This window comes from Mobula hypostoma, chromosome 9 (genome assembly GCF_963921235.1).
Source record: "Mobula hypostoma chromosome 9, sMobHyp1.1, whole genome shotgun sequence".
Taxonomy (NCBI): Eukaryota; Metazoa; Chordata; class Chondrichthyes; order Myliobatiformes; family Myliobatidae; genus Mobula; species Mobula hypostoma.
In genome coordinates this window covers 50,647,682-50,664,378 of record NC_086105.1, presented here as the reverse complement: position 1 = coordinate 50,664,378, position 16,697 = coordinate 50,647,682, and the positions used below count along the sequence as shown (strand labels likewise).

At 42.6% G+C, this 16,697-nt stretch overlaps 1 protein-coding gene across 2 annotated transcripts in view; it reads left to right on the top strand.

Annotated features, from left to right (window-relative positions):
* large1 (LARGE xylosyl- and glucuronyltransferase 1) overlaps positions 1 to 16,697 on the top strand; it is a 432,654-nt gene that overhangs the window by 337,059 nt on the left and 78,898 nt on the right. For both annotated transcript variants that reach the window (XM_063058278.1, XM_063058279.1), the window contains exon 9: positions 1,143 to 1,268. In XM_063058278.1, the coding sequence (XP_062914348.1) occupies positions 1,143 to 1,268 (126 nt within the window). The remainder of the gene's footprint in view (positions 1 to 1,142; positions 1,269 to 16,697) is intronic.

Here is a 16,697-nt window from a genome sequence, read left to right as displayed (position 1 = left end):
CTCCATGTACCTATCCAAACACCTCTTAATTACAATTCTATCCACCTCAGCTATTTCCTCTGGCAGCTCGTTCCAAGTACTCAGTACTGCAGTAGTTTTATGTATTGCACAGCACTGCTGCCACTGCCCCACCACTCCTTCTCTGCCACCTGGCCCGCACCCCTCCCCAGGCACGCCATCCTCACCATTCCCAACATCTTTTGCTCCCACTGGATTTGCAAACTCATTTTCCCCTCCACGTTGACAAAACCAGTACTGTGCAGTACAGCACCCTAGCTGTATATATGTGCCTAACACCTTTCCACAGTACCCGAACTTATCTCTTGGGTCTCCTTTAAATCTCTCTCCTCTTACATTGTTTCCATGCTCTCTGGTTTTGGACTCCTGAACCCTGGGGAAAAAGACTCGGACCATCCACCTTACCAGAGAATGAGGACCTACTTTTATTTGTTATATAGATATGCATGTATTAGGAATTTGCCATGGTGTGTTGGTCAGCGCACAACATTCAACAAAGAACAATGACATTCAAAAATTATAAAGAATTTTATAAAGTAATTAATCATATATAATTTTTAAAAACCCTCATACCCCTCATGATTTTATAAACTGCTATGAGGTCACCCCTCATCGTCCTGTGTCCAAGGAATAAAGGTCTAGCATGGCCAACCTCTTCCCTCAGAATCTTTAATACTTCAATGAAAGCACCGCTCACTCCAGTCAGTATAGCCGCAATCTGTTTGACCTTCAAATGTCGACTCTTCATCCCGTTAATTAACCTGGTAAACTTGCTTGGCACGATGTCCAGTGAAAATATACCCCGCCTTAAACGGGAAGCCAGAGCCGTATACAGATCTCACCTGCACTGTATCAAAGCTTCCAAGCTTTCTACTTCATGTCTCTCACAAGAAAAGCCAAAATACCACTAGCTATCTTAATTGCTTGGTTAGCTGTATGCTAATTTATGTTTATTGATAAAATCCTTAGGTCAGATAGAAAATGAAGTATTTTTTTAATAAATTGAAGTCAATATATCTTTGAGCCTTTGGATTCTTGTATGTTAGCAATACATTTGCAGGTCTTTGCCGAAGTTCTTTCTCCCTCCTTCACTAATTCCAGTTTCTTTCCCTCGCCCCTTGCAGGATATTTTTAATGCAGTCATCAAGCAGAATCCTTTCCTGGTGTACCAGCTTCCATGCTTCTGGAACGTTCAGCTGTCAGATCACACCCGCTCCGAGCAGTGCTACAAGGATGTGTCAGATCTCAAGGTAAGGCCTGTTATTTGAGACTGGAGGCGAAGAGAGACTCCCAGAAGGCAGATCAGATTGCCAGAAAATTGAGGCCTCGGTGGAATGTTGTCTTATTCCTTTATGAATGTAAATCAGGCGTCCAAGCAAAATTTCAACTAATACAGCAAGATCAAAGTTCTGTAGAAATAATCTTTCCAGGATAAGGCCATATCTTCCTTTACCTTCTGCATTACCGAAGCTTGGCATGACTGCTCCACACAGACTCCAGAGGCATTTTGCTTAAGCTTTTTAGAACAGAGGATCCCAACCTGGGAACCACGTACCCCTCAGTTAATGGTAGAGGCCCAACCTTTCCATTCCTCACCTTCCACAAGTAAGTCTCTTCCCTCGCCATTCTTTATATCTCTAACCAAGACATCCAGTTGAAGAAAGTTGAGAATCTATTTTGGTTGACATGAGACAGGAATTTGGAGCTTAGCTGTAAAGTTTGCAGGGCCATGTGAAAGCCAGAGGTCATTACAGAACTGTGTGTTCGTGTGTCCAGTTTGTGATGTACATTCGTCCATTACTATGTCTGCTTTTTGAAAGAAGCCACTCCTGATTAACAAGACACCAGTTGAATCATGGTAATTCCATTGTTGGAAATATGGGGAGAATAAAAAAATTCAAAAACAGAATTAATATAGAGTTAATATAAATTGATGGCTGGTAGTGTAGTGACATCTGCAACGGACTTTTAGGTGACTGGTGCCGGGTTCAGATCCAGCCAGCTCCTTGCATGCTTTCCGTCTGTGCTGGGTTGAGCGTCAAGCTAGCAACTCGGCCTTGTAAAACAGACAAAAGTGCGAAAGAAGCAGCAAGGTTGCAGCCCAATGCGCCACAAGGCGCGGAGAGGTACAACGATGTAATTGATGGCCGATGCTTTCCATAGACTTGATGGGCCAAAGGGCTTGTTCCTGTCTTGTATGCCTATGAATTTGGGGAAAAGTATTTCAAGATTGAGTAAGGTGCAGTTCAGTCTGGTATTTCTTGACGTCCACTAATATTCCTTCTGCAGAAGAGTCAGTCAGTGGGTGGGATCACTGTCAGGACCTTTCTTGGATGTTTTTCCAGATGCTGAGGGGGCAGGGTAAGCCTAACTGCTGTAGAAGGTGCAACTCACTGAATGGCACACAAAGTGTGTTCCAATTCCACCCCGAGGTTCATTCGTTACCTTCTCCTGAGATTTATGGAATTGAAGGCCTCACCGTGTAGGCTGTCTTTGATTTGATGTTGCCATGACCCGTAGTCTTGTTGGAGCAAAGTGACTTTTATTAGAGTTGATCACTAGTATTCCCTAACAGCTTCACACCTAAAAACAGAAAGGGCAATAACATCGCATCTCATTCTGATTAATCTTCTGCCCTTGCTCTTTGTCCTTCTGGTAACACTGGGCAAGCATTACACCTTAAACACAATAACCCCTGGCAAAGAATTTTATAACAGGCACTACACTCTCAGAATCAAGGTTACATCCCGCGGGAGAGAACCAGCTACAATTTTTATTTTAATTCTTACTGCGTAATTTTACCTTGTCTATGCAGCTGCCAAGTTTGAGTTTAGTAATCATGGCTGCCAGCCATCTGCAAAGTGATACCTTGCCTCTTTGCCAAAATTTACTTCAAATTTGTTCCATTTTGAGGTGTTCGCGAAGGTCGTTGGGAGGGGGCGGGGGTAGGAAGGAGGGAGCGTCAAACATTTTCCCCTGAGATTGGGTAAGAAAAAATCTCCAGGGCCATGGGGAAAACCACAAGTCATTGTAAAATTGTGTATTGGTCTATCCAATTGGTCCAACACTGTGTTTGCTCTGCTCATTGAAAGAAATAACCTATTAGAGCCTTACTTTGATGAACAGATGACTGATTAATCTGGTGGGGGTGGAGTGAATATGTTTAAAATTTCTTTGTATTTACTCCCCAACTTTCTTTGCCTTGTAAATTAACTTGAATAGATTTTACTCCTGCCTTTTATCCAAGTCATTAATATGTACTGCAAATTGTTGAAATCACAGCAGAGCTGCCTGAGGCAACCCATAATTCCAGTTTTCCAAATGTGTAAATGACCATTTTATCCCTGCTCTGTTAGGTGCGTGGTAGGCAATCATCTATCAGTGCTCATTTGTTACCCTTGGTTCATGCAATTTGATTGGCCAATTCAATAGATTGCAGAAAGGTGGCCACAGGCAGGAATTTTCACACAAATATATTCAGCGGATTAGACTAATCCATTAGATGTAAAAAAAAGTATCAGGCATCCAGAAAGTTATCTAACAGTATGCTTGTTCACCCTTCAGTATATGGAATGAGCTGCCAGGAGGAAGTGGTTAAGGCAGGAATATTAACAACAGTTAAAAGGCACTTGGATGGATGAATGGATAGGAAAGGTTTAGAGGGATATGAGCCAAATGTAGGCAAATAGGAATAGCTCACATGGAAGTCTTGGTCAGCATGGAGCAGTTGGGCTGAAGGTCCTGTTTCTGTGCTATGTGACCCTATTACTCTATGGCTCTATGTTCACCCCTAGTGAACATTGAAGATACTTCAGCAACGTTAAAATGTTTTTAATTTAACCAGTGTATAGTACCTTTTTGTAATGCAAGCATTTTACCCATAACTTGGCCCAATCCATATGATTGTATAAACTACCAAAGAAACACTATACGTAATCCAGTCACACTGTAGGTGCAGACTTGGTGATTAAGTGTCCAGTGGTATTCCAAGATTTTGAAGAAGTTTGTTTTCTTCTTGCTGATATATGTTTATGTGTTCTACCTGGAGCAAAATGGAATCAACCATCTTTTTTTTAATTCACGTTTTGGCTGTATTCGCTGTGCCGTAAGCCAGGTGAGTGGTCTGTGGAATCTTGCAGTTCCTGGGCTTTTCCAATCTGTTGCATTGCTAATCAGAGACGTACACACAGAAACAGGCCCTTTGGCCCATCAAGACAATGCTAACCATGAAGCAGCAAGATCCACTTTTTCTGTTACCCCATATCGCCAACAGTTTCCACTCAAGTTCTACCACTCATTTACACACCAGAGATAATTTACTGTGTCCATTTAGTCTACCTATTATAAGGCATGCATTTACAGTGAGAGGAAAATATTTAAAGAGTATTTGAGAGGAAGGTTTTTTTTTACCAGAGGGTGGTGGGTTTATGGAATGAGCTGTTAGAAGTATGTGCTATCAAAATGTTTAAGAGGCATTTGGACCGGTACATGGATAAGAGTGGTCAGATTCAAGTTTATTTCAATTTCACTGTGAAATTCATTGTCTTGTGGCAACAGTACAGTGCAAGATGTAAAGAATTACAAGTTGCAATAGAAATGAAGTAAATAGTGCAAAAGAGGACTATTGAGGCAATGTTCATGGGCAGTTCAGAAATCTGATGGCAAAGGGGAAAAACCTGTTCTTAAAACTTAGTCTCAGCCCGAGACATTGACTGTTTGTTCTTTTCATAAATGTTGCCTGGCCTGCTGAGTTCCTCCCGCATATTGTGTGTGTGTTGCTTGGATTTCCAGTATGTGCAGATTTTCTCGTCTTTAAAACATTGAATGTTGGCCTTCAAGCTCCTGTACCTCCTCCCTGATGGTAGTAATGAGAAGAGGGGTTTAGAGGGATATGGGCCAAGCACAGGTAAATGGACCTAACTTAAAAAGGCATCTCAAATAATGATAAAGATTCAAGATTCAAAAAACTTTATTGTTATTCTAACCATACATCAGCTCTGCAGGGCAGAATGAGACAGCGCTCCTCAGGGGCAGTGCAATCATAACATAACAAACACAACACTAAATAATAAACATAACAATAAATAGTAAAACAGAATAGCCACATGTCAGTTAAATCAGTTATAAGTGTTCAGTGCAAGTTAAAAGTGTCCAAAGCAGAGTCAGGTAGAGCAGCTATTTAGCAGTCTGACTGCCTGTGGGAGGAAGCTGTTTAGTAGCCTTGTGGTTTTAGTTTTGATGCTCCTGTGATGTTTGCCTGATGGCAGAAGAACAAACAGTTCATGGAGAGGGTGTGAGGGGTCTTTAGTGATGTACCGTATCTTCTGGAGGCATCTACTCTGAAAGAGGTCTTGGACAGAAGGTAGGGAGACCCCAATAATCTTCTCTGCTCCCCTAACCACCCTCTGCAAGGCTTTTTGTCAACAGCACTGCAGCTGGAGTACCAGGTTGTGATGCAAAAGGTCAGCATACTCTCAACCACGCCTCTGTAGAATGTAGTTAAGATGTTAGTGGGGAGTGATGCTTGTTTAAGCTTCCTCAGAAAGTGTAATCTCTGCTGGGCCCGTTTCACAATCCCAGTGGTGTTCCTGGACCAGGTGAGATTGTCCAAGATCTGCATCCCAAGGAACTTGATGTTTTCCACTCTCTCCACTGTGGAGCCGCTGATGCTGAGGGGTGTGTGCTCAGGCTGAGACCGTCTGAAATCGACGATCATCTCCTTGGTTTTGGTGACATTAAGCATCAAGTTGTTATCCCTGCACCAGCTCTCTAGGTGTTTGACCTCCTCCCTGTACATAGTTTCATCATTTTTGCTGATGAGCCCCACCACTGTGGTACCGTCTGCAAATTTAATGATCAGGTTCTCCATGAATCTGGCTGCATAGTCATGTGTTAGTAGTGTAAACAGCAATGGGCTAAGCACACAGTCTTATGGGGATCCAGTGCTCAGTGTGATGGAGTCAGAGATGTTCCTGCCAACACGGACTGACTGTGGTCTCTCTGTCAAGAAATCCAGAATCCAGAATTCTATTGTCCAATAAGTTGGACAATAGAAAGGAGATCGAGAGTAGTAACATCAAGACATGACAACAACGTTCTCCTCAGTGCCAACAAAAGAAAAGAGCTGGTCATTGACTTCAGTAAGGGGGGGTCATGCATAGGTATGTGTTGAGATTGCAAGCTTCGTGTTCCTAGGAGCGAATATCACCTGTCTTGATCCAACCATGGCCAAGAAAGCTCACCAACACCTTATTTCCTGAGGAGGCTAAAGAAATTTGGCACATCCCCGTCGATTCTTTGTAATTTTTATCAATGCATTCTGTCTGGATACATCATGGCTTGTAATGGCAGCTGCTCTGCATGTAACCACAGGAAGCAGCAGAGAGATGTGGACACAGGTCAGACCATCACAGGAACCTGCCCCCATCCCCCACCAGGAAGGTCTCAAAGCTGTCCATTTCTTTTTGGATTCCAGACCTAATCAGTTCCCCTCTACCACCACTCTGCTCTGTCTAGCGGAATTAGTCCTTACTCTCAACAATTTCTTCTTTGGCTCCTCCCACTTCCTCCAAACTAAAGGTGTAGCCATGGACACCCGTATGGGTCCCAGCTATGCCTGCTTTTTCGTTGGCTTTGTGGAACAATCCATGTTCCAAGCCTATACTGATATATGTCCCCCTCTTTTCCTTCGCTTCATCAACAACTGCATTGGCGCTGCTTCCTGCACGCATGCTGAGCTCATTGACTTCGTTAACTTTGCCTCCAACTTTCACTCTGCCCTCAAGTTTACCTGGTCGATTTCCGACACCTCCCTCCCCTTTCTTGATCTTTCTGTCTCTATCTCTGGAGACAGCTTATCTATTGATGTCTACTATAAGCGTACGGATTCTCACAGCTATCTGAACTATTCGTCTTCCCACCCTGTTTCTTGCAAAAATGACATCCCCTCTTGCAGTTCCTCTGTCTCTGCCGCATCTGCTCCCAGGATGAGGCTTTTCATTCCAGGACGAAGGAGATGTCTTCCTCTTTTAAAGAAAGGGGGTTCCCTTCCTCCACCATCAACTCTGCTCTGAAACGCATCTCTCCCATTTCACGCACACCTGCTCTCACCCCATCCTCCCACCACCCCACTAGGAATAGGGTTCCCCTTGTTCTCAGCTACCACCCCACCAGCCTCCAGGTCCAACATGTTATTCTCTGTAACTTCCGCCACCTCCAACGGGATCCCACCACTAAGCACATCTTTCCCTCCCCCCCCGCTTTACGCAAGAATCGCTCCCTACGCGACTCCCTTGTCCATTCGTCCCCCCCATCCCTTCCCACCGATCTCCCTCCCAGCACTTATCCTTGTAAGCGGAACAAGTGCTACACATGCCCTTACACTTCCTCCCTTACTACCATTCAGGGTCCCAGACAGTCCTTCCAGGTGAGGCGACACTTCACCTGTGAGTCGGCTGGGGTGAAATACTACGTCCGGTGCTCCCGATGTGGCCTTCTATATATTGGCGAGACCCGACGCAGGCTGGGAGACAGTTTCACTGAACACCTACGCTCTGTCCGCCAGAGAAAGCAATATCTCCCAGTGGCCACACATTTTAATTCCACATCCCATTTCCATTCTGATATGTCTATCCACGGCCTCCTCTATTGTCAAGATGAAGCCACACTCAGGCTGGAGGAACCACACTTTATATTCCGTCTGGGTAGCCTCCAACCTGATGGCATGAATATTGACTTCCCTAACTTCCATTAATGCCCCTCCTCCGCTTCACACCCCAACCCTTATTTATTTATTTAATATATATTTATATATTTTTTTATCTTTTCCCCTTTTTATTTCTCTCTCTCTTTTTTCTCCCTCTGTCCCTCCCACTATAACTCCTTACCTGCTGTCCACCCTCCGGGCTCCCCTTCCCCCTTCTGTTTCTTCCCAGGCTTCCCGTCCCATGATCCTCTCCCTTCTCCAGCTCTTAGATCCACCCCTCCCCTCCTGTCTTCTCCTATCATTTCTGGCCTCTGGTCTCCCCCTCCCCCTTCCACTTTCAAATCTCTTACTAGCTCTTCTTTCAGTTAGTTCTGACGAAGGGTCCCTGCCTGAAATGTCGACTGTACCTCTTCCTATAGATGCTGCCTGGCCTGCTGCGTTCACCAGCATTTTTTCTCTGCGTCCCCTCTGTCAACTCTGCCTACACTTCACGCTGCCTCAGGAAGCAGCCAGCATAATCAAAACTCCACCTACCCCAGACTTCCTGTATTCTCTATCCCATTGGGCAGGAAGTACAAAAGCCCAAAAGAACGTACCAACAGACCCGGGGACAGCTTCTACCCATTCTTGAATGGATCTCTTGTAAGATGAGTTGAACTCATGGCCTCACAATCTACTTCATTATGATCTCTCACTTTATCATTTAGCTGCACTCCACTTTTTATGCTTTATTCCACATTGCTATTCTTTTTACCATATTCTAGCTCAACGCATCGTATTCTAGCAATGGTCAACAGGTTGTTGATTAGTAAAGGCGTAAAAGGTTAGAGGAAAAGGCAGGGGAACAGGGTTGAGAGAAGCGTGGTGGAATAGACTCAATGGGCCGAATGGCCTAATTCTGTTCCTATGTCTTATCCTTTTATGGACTTGACGAGTTTCTTCAGATATTTTGTGTGTTGCTCCTTCTGTCTGAGCAAAGGGGATTTGCTTTCACTGGCTCTTCATGTATTGACAGAGACTGTTCAGCCTGGCAGTGTACTTACTCATCCATGTAGACCGGAATCCCTGGGTTCAAACCCTAGACTGTGAGGAGTCCCAGTCCCGGTCCCAGTGAGAATGTTCATACTCGGTATCTTCCACATTAGGCCAAGCGGTATTAAGATCTGGATAGCACAGCATTCAGAGAAAAATAAACACTGAAAAAATTCAGGTCTGTGATCAGAAGCTAAAGAACTGAAGCCAGCAGACCTTTCGAGAAACCTAACACAGAATGATGGGCTGAGTGGAAAGCTGTTTGACCTCAGGAGTTATCAACGCTAAGCTCATTCGTGACTGCATCCAAAAATGCCCTTGGGAGCAAGAGCTACTCAAATGTGTGACAAAGAAATGAAACGGATGAATTCTGCACTAAAAGCTTCCATAATCCTCATTTTAATTTTATTTGTAACGTTTTGTGGCTAATTATATGAGAGGCTGTGAAGATCTGGTGATTTAGCAGCACTGGTTTATTCTCAAGGGCAGCAAACATTTCATCAGTAATTTCAGCAAGTGCCCTGATAGGGAGCAAGGAGTCTGAAACCAGTTGTTGGTCGGACTGCTCTTGACAGATAATCATAAATTTGATTTTGTACAACTCACGAGTGTGAGTTTAGCAATGGAGCAGAGAAAAAGATTGGACTGTCAAACTGAACAACACCGTCCATAATATCTAGTTTATAAACTGTATGCCTTTACAGCTGTTTCATTTGCCTGGGTAAAAGGCTGCTGGGAGAAGTGAACTGATTACTTGAGTTAATTGCTGAGAAATCAGACTGGACATTGCCTGTTCTGTATTTGGGTACCACTGTCCTTAGACTGGAGTCCAGGTGCATTCACCAATTGGTTACTTACTCAGTGATACAATGCAGAACGAGCCCTTCCAGCCCAATGAGCCGTGTAACCCAGCAACCCACCAATCACAGGACTATTTACAATGACCAATTAACCGATGTTGAACCGTGGGGGGGCGGGGGGGGGTGATTCTTGAGCACCCAGACGAAATCCACGCATTCATAGGGAAGACGGGAAAGCTCCCTGAAGGTGGCACGTAATTGAATTCTGTCCTGAGCTGTAATACCATCACGCTAACTGCTACGCTACCATGGCGCCCCGATCTTCACGGGCATAATGTGCTGGCAGCAATATTAGTGGCAGTATTGGTGTGTTTGAGCAATCATCATTCACTGGGCTCCTACAGAGAAAGATTAGGATACCAGTCAGTGTTCAGTCCTGACAGAACCTCACCACTACCATTTTAGACCAAAGTGCTACCTGAGCCCAATGCACCAAGGTTAATGGCAGGATTCTTATCAGTGCAGAGGAACAAGGGTATGTTGGGGGCCTTAACCATGGATCCCACAAATTCCCCACATAAGTTAAGAAGGTATATAGCTCTTGAAGCAAAGGAGATAACTTCACTCAACTTCACTTGCTCCATCACTGAACTGTTCCCATAACCTATGGACTCACTTTCAAGGACTCTTCATCTCATACTTATTACTTTATGTATTTGTGCAATTTGTTATCTTTTGCACAGTGTTCGGATGACAAAGTTGGTGCGGTCTTTCACTGATCCTATTATGGTGAAGGGAATTGCACTGAATTTTGATACCTCTGCGCAAACTGCAGGGGACCCACACTTAAGAAGAATGTGTTTTCCGAGGTACACTGCTGTAGCTCGGGCAAGGTGAAAGGGTGTGAAGGAAAGTAGTCAAGGTGACCATAACAATGAACATTGTTGCCCTGCGAGTTGGAGATGGTAGGTCAGAGCTGTTTATCTCAGTTATAAAACAGACCTCGTAGCTGCCTTGATCTGAGGCCATTTCACTTTAGCACAGATTAAGAATCGCTCTTGTGGTGATCAGTTCCTCAAGTTGTAGAACAAGGTAAAACAACGACAATGCAGAATAAAGTGTAAAATCTACAGAGAAAGTGTGATGCAAGTTTAAAAAAAAAAGGACAGCACGGTAGCGTAGAAGTTAGCACAACGCTTTACAATATCAGTGACCCAGGTTCAATTCCCACCACTCCCTGTATGGCGTTTGTACATTCTCCTCATGACCATGTGGGTTTCCTCCGGGTGCTCCAATTTCTTCCCACAATCCAAGCACATAAAATAGTAAAATTGTCCCATGATTAGGCTACGGTTAAATCGGAGGATTGCTGGGTGGTACAGCTTGAAGGGCCTTTTCTGTGCTGTATATCAATAAAGAATACATAATGTGTCCATCTTCATAAGATTATTGTTAACTTTACATATCAACATTCCTAAATGTTGGAGCAGGAATCATATTGGTTCAGCGTCCTGGTCTACAGACTATCCAGTGGCCTTGAAACCAGTCGACAACAACCCTTCGCTCTCTTCTCTTGTAGTGGCCAGCGCTAGGAGCAGTAAGTGTAAAATCGCAGAAAGTCATGTTACAGTTCTATAAAGCTTTGGCTAGGCCACATGAAGGATTGTGTGTGATTCTGGTTGCCCCATTGCAGGAAGGATGTGAAGGCTTTGGAGAGGGTTCAGAAGTGGTTCACCAGGATGCTGCCCGGATTAGAGAGTGTCAACTCTGAGGAGAAATTGGACAGACTTGTTCTGTCTGGAATGTCAGAGGCTGAAGGGTGACCGGAGAACAAGACTCTAAAATTATGAGAGGCAGAGGCAGCCGGAACTTTTCTCACAGGGTGGAAAGGATAAATTCTACAGGATGTAGCTTTAAGCTGTGAGGGGTAAATCTTAAAGGGGATGTGAGGGGTAAATCTTAAAGGGGATGTGTGGGGCAATTTTTTTTTACACAAAGAGTGGTGGATGGCTGAAACATGCTGCCAATGATGGTAATGGAAGCAGATAGGATGGAGGTTTTTACGAGACTTTTACACAGACACATGAATGTGAGATAGACTTTTAAATAGACACAAGGATGGGGGGGAATGTGGATCAGGTACAGGAAGAACGGATTAGTTTAATTTGTCATCAGACACGGCCTAGATGTTGTGCATTACTCTGGAATTGGATGCAGATTTAATTAATTAAAATGGCATAATATATATTTGAAAGGAAAGAATTTGCAGGACTACGGGGAAGAAGGTACATTTTTGCACTAAGTGGATTATCTTGCTAGTACTGATTTGAGGGGCAAAATGGTCTTCTGTGTTATAACCATAATGTGTCAACTTCATGATGGAACCTCACACTGACACACACAGTACATCAACAGTAGAAATAAATAAAAGCATCCTATGCCTCCTCTCCCTCAAGCTGCGTTGATGCTTCTTTCTATTCCTAACACTGTGTACAGCTTGTTAAAAAAGATTTGAGATTTTTATGGTCTTTTTCACGAAGTCTCTTTGCTAATTAATAATATCATGACAAGTGTTGTGAACAAAACCATCTGAGAGGATGCATTTCCTTCAAAACAACAGATGCTGACTCTTCCATTCTATTCTCTGTTTTCCTATTTGCTCTATCAAATCCACCTGGCTAACAGTTCCCTGATGTTGCCTTTAAACCATTATACATTCTGCAGCTAAATGATGTTACACCCTCATAATTCAAATCTTCGAACATCCTGCAAGCAAACCTCTTTTAACATGTGTTAAATAAAACAAAAAATGAGGATAAAACATCTAAAATCCATATGGATGTATTTACATAACTCACTATGTCTGCCGTCACTTCTAGTCCAGCCAAATAAATGCGGTGGCCATGAAAGGCTGGGTGTTCAACATTGAGAGACTTTCCCTCCTGACCTCTATCAATGAGGAGGATAGTAATTATTATAATAACTTTATTCATGGAGCACTTTTCATACTGATGTAGTTCAAAGTGATTTACAATGGGATAAAAGTACAAACATAAAAATAAAATAAAAAATAAAAATAATCATTAAAGTAAAAGACAAAAAGATGTTAGTTAAAAGCAAGGTTAAATAAATAGGTTTTGAGCTGGTGTTTAAAAGTGTCAACTGAGTCTGCATCCCTTATAGTTTTAGGTATTGAGTTCCACAGTTCGGGAGTGTAGTTCAAAAAAGCCAACCTGCGAGTTATCTTTTGAGGGAGATTTGTTTAAATTTAAGAGACCGGCGAAAGGCAACCTGAGAGCTCGAGTAGGATTAGATAGGTACTTTATTAATTCCAAAGGACGTTACAGTGTCACAGTAGCATTACAAGTGCACAAATATTAGAAGAGAAGTAAGAAAGAATGAAAAATAAGTTACCTCACAGTCTAACAGGAGGGGGTCATCACTTCCCCGGGTATAGGTTGACTCATTGTAGAGTCTTATGGCTGAGGGTAAGAATGACATAAAGGCATTATGGGGAGAAGGCAGGAGATTAGGGGGCTAAGAAGGGAAATGGATCAGTCATTATAAAATAGCAGAGCAGGCTCAATGGGCCAAATGGCCTTATTCTGCTCCCATAAATTACGGTCTTAATGGTCTTAGTCAAGCAGCAGCATCCTGATTGAGTTGAAGTTCATCAATAGATTACTTCAGAAGGCCAAAAAAAGTGCATTGCAGTAATATAGTCTATTCAATATAAAGATGGGAATTCATTTTTCAGCATCATAACATGACAGAAGCAGGCATACCTATGCAATATTTCTTAAGTGTAAAAATGCTGCTCTGGTCAGTTTCTTCATGCGGGATTTAAAATCCAAACTGAATCGAGGACAAAGGCTAGTCACTTCTGCTTTCACAAGGGGAGACAAGATTATCAAGAAGGTTATCTCCTTTGACTTTGGGATAAACCAAAAGTATTTCAGTTTTATCTTCATTTAGCTTTAATAAGTTACTGCTCATCCATTTGTTTATTGCAACCTTACCAGATGTCAGAAAGATGGAGTGTTATCACCATCAGGCCCAGTGGAGATGTGCAACTGTGTGTCATCTGTATAACAGTGGAAATCATGTTTATGCTCTCTAATTATGTCTCATAGAGGGAGCATGTATAAGGAGAAGAGTACGGGACCAAGACAGTTTCCCTGAGCAATACCTAAAGGTACATTGTATCTCTTAGAAAATCAGTCTCCAAGACGGACAATTTTTTCTAATATATACGAATGAAACCCATTAAGGGCACTACCAGAAGAGGCCAACTCAGTTTCCGAGGTGATCTGGGTGAATGCTGTGGTCGGTTGTGTTCAAGGCAGCACTTGTATCTGGAAGGATTAGAAGTGAGCCTAAGGTCACTGTCAATTTTGCTAAGGGCCGTCTCCATTTTGTGGTTTGCTCTAAAACCTGACTGAAACTTTTCTCATTCAGAAAGTGGTTGAGTTAGTTGAAAATGACCTTCTCAAGAATGTTGCCCAGGAAGGGAAGATCTGACAGAGGCCTGTAGTTAATTAGTATCTCTCTATCACGATTTGGCTTTTTAATTAGAGGGTTGACAGCAGCAGTTTTAAAGGCATCTGGAAAAACTCCACTTTGAAAGGATTTGTTAATAATTTTCCTAACAGAATTGAAAACATTGTTAAATGAGACCTTAAGATATATGTTAGGGGCAGGGTTGAGACAGCATGTAGAGGGTTTATTCTTCGTTACAATCTTACAGAGTTCTCAAACAGAAATACTTGTAAATTTTGACATGCTTTCCATCTCTTTATTGGCTATAGAGGTTACCTGTATCTATAGCTATACTTTCGCTGATGGAAGACTTTTAGTTGATAAAAAAAGTTACGACTTCCTCAGATTTTGTGGCAGATGTTTGACTGAGGTCATTATAGGTTGGGGCAGGGGTCGACAGTTGGTTTATAATTGAATCATCATTCTCTGTAATAATCTTGGAAAAATGGGCTCTTCTTACAGAGCATATAGCAGGTTAGAGGGGTCTAGTTTTTCTTGAAAATATTACAATAGGTTTCTAGTCCAGTTTTCCTCCATTTTCTGTCAGCTACTCTGCAAGATCTTGTGAGTTCGCAGACCGAATTGTTAAACCATTGTGACGTTTCACCAAGTGATTTATTTTTCTGGAAATTGGAATGCTCTTCACTGCTGTAGATGAGCGCAGCTCCTACAGCAGCCAAGAAACTCAACAACTGGCCTGGAAAAACCAGCCTACGTGATTGGCACGTTGTCGAAGAAGGATCTCAGAATCAGATTTATTATCACTGACATATGAAGTAATTTTATTTTGTGTGTGGAGGATGCACAGTGCAAGTCCTTAACAAAACTACCTTAAGTTATAATAATTAAAACAAAACAAATAAATAGTGCAAAAGAGGAATAGTGAGGTGGATAGTGAATAGGGTCATTCAAAAATCTGATGCTCCTAAAACATTTGAATGCCTGTCTTCAGGCTGCTGTCCCTCTTTCCTGATGATGGCAATGAGAAGAGTGCACGGTGAGGGTCCTTGATGATGGATGCTGCCTTTTGAAGATATCCTTGGTGGTGGGACGGCTGTGGCTGTGCCTGTGATGGAATTGCAGCCCCATGCAATCCTGTACATTGCAGCCTCCATCTGCAGGCTGTGATACAATCAGTCAGGATGCTTTGCACAGTACATCTGTACAAATTTGCTAGAGTCATTGGTGGCATATCAAATTTCCTCAAACTCCTAATGAGCAGCTATCCAAAGTGTGCCAGAGGTGAAGAAATAGATATTTTTAAAAAATATCCCCCACTCCCTTTAAAAAATACCATACCTTAGGAAGATTCCTCTCTGAATCTACTGGTAGATTCAAAGTTCAAAGAAAATATATTATCAAAGTACAATCCGTCATTTTATATAACCCTGTGATTCATTTCCTTGTGGGCATACTCAACAAATCTGTGGAATAGTAACTATAACAGAATTAATGAACGACTGCCAAACTAGGTCTTTCAACCAGAGTGCAGAAGACAACAAACTGTGCAAACACAGAAAGAGGAAACAGTAATATCAGAATCGCATTTAATACCACCAACATATGTCATGAAATTTGTTGACTTTGTGGCAGCAGTGCAATGAAATGCATGATAAATATAGAGAAAAAAAACCAAAGTGGTCTAAGTTTATTGCCGTCTATTAAATAGTTAAGTTGAAATAAGCAGTGCAAAAAAAACAGAAATAAAAAATAGGGAGATAGTGTTCATGGGTTCAATGTCCATTTAGAAATCAGATGGCAGAGGGGAAGAAGCTGTTCCTGAATCACTGAGTGTGTGCTTTCAGGCTTCTGTATCTCCTTCCCAACAGTAACAATGAAAAGAGGGCATGTCCTGGGTTGTGGGGATCCTTAATGATGGACGCTCCCTTCCTAAGGCACTGCTCCTTGAACATGTCTCGGATACTACAGAGGCTGGTACTCATGATAGAGCTGACTAATATTACAAGTTTCTGCAACTTATTTCAGTCTCGTGCAGTAGTCCCCACCCATACCAGACAGTGATGCAGCCATTCAGAATGCTCTCCATAGTACATTTGTAGCAGTTTTCGATTGTTTTAGTTGACAAACCAAATCTCCTCAAACTATAAATGAAATGTAGCCCTGTCTTGCTGCCTTCATAGCTGCATCAATATGTTGCTTCCAGGTTTGGTCCTCAGAGATATTGACACCCAGGATTTGAAATTGCTCAGTATAAATAAATAAGCAATAAATATTGAGAACATGAGATGAAGAGTCCTTGAAAGTGAGCCCATTAGTTCTGGCAATATTTCAATGATGGGGCAAGTAAAGTTATTCTCTTTGTTCAAGAGCCTGTTGGTTGAGGAGTGGTAACTGTTCGTGAACCTGCTGGTACCCATCCTGAGGCTCTCTTGTACCTTCCTGATGGCAGCAATGATAAGAGAGCATGTCCTTGATGTGGAGGTCCCTGATGATGGATGCTGCTTTCCTACAACAGCATTTCATGTAGATGTGCTCAATGGTTGGGTGGGCTTTACCCGTGATGGACTGGGCCGTATCCATTACTTTTTGTAGAAGTTAAAAAGAATTTTTGGTAGTTTTCTGAAGCCCACAGAAGGTCGCCA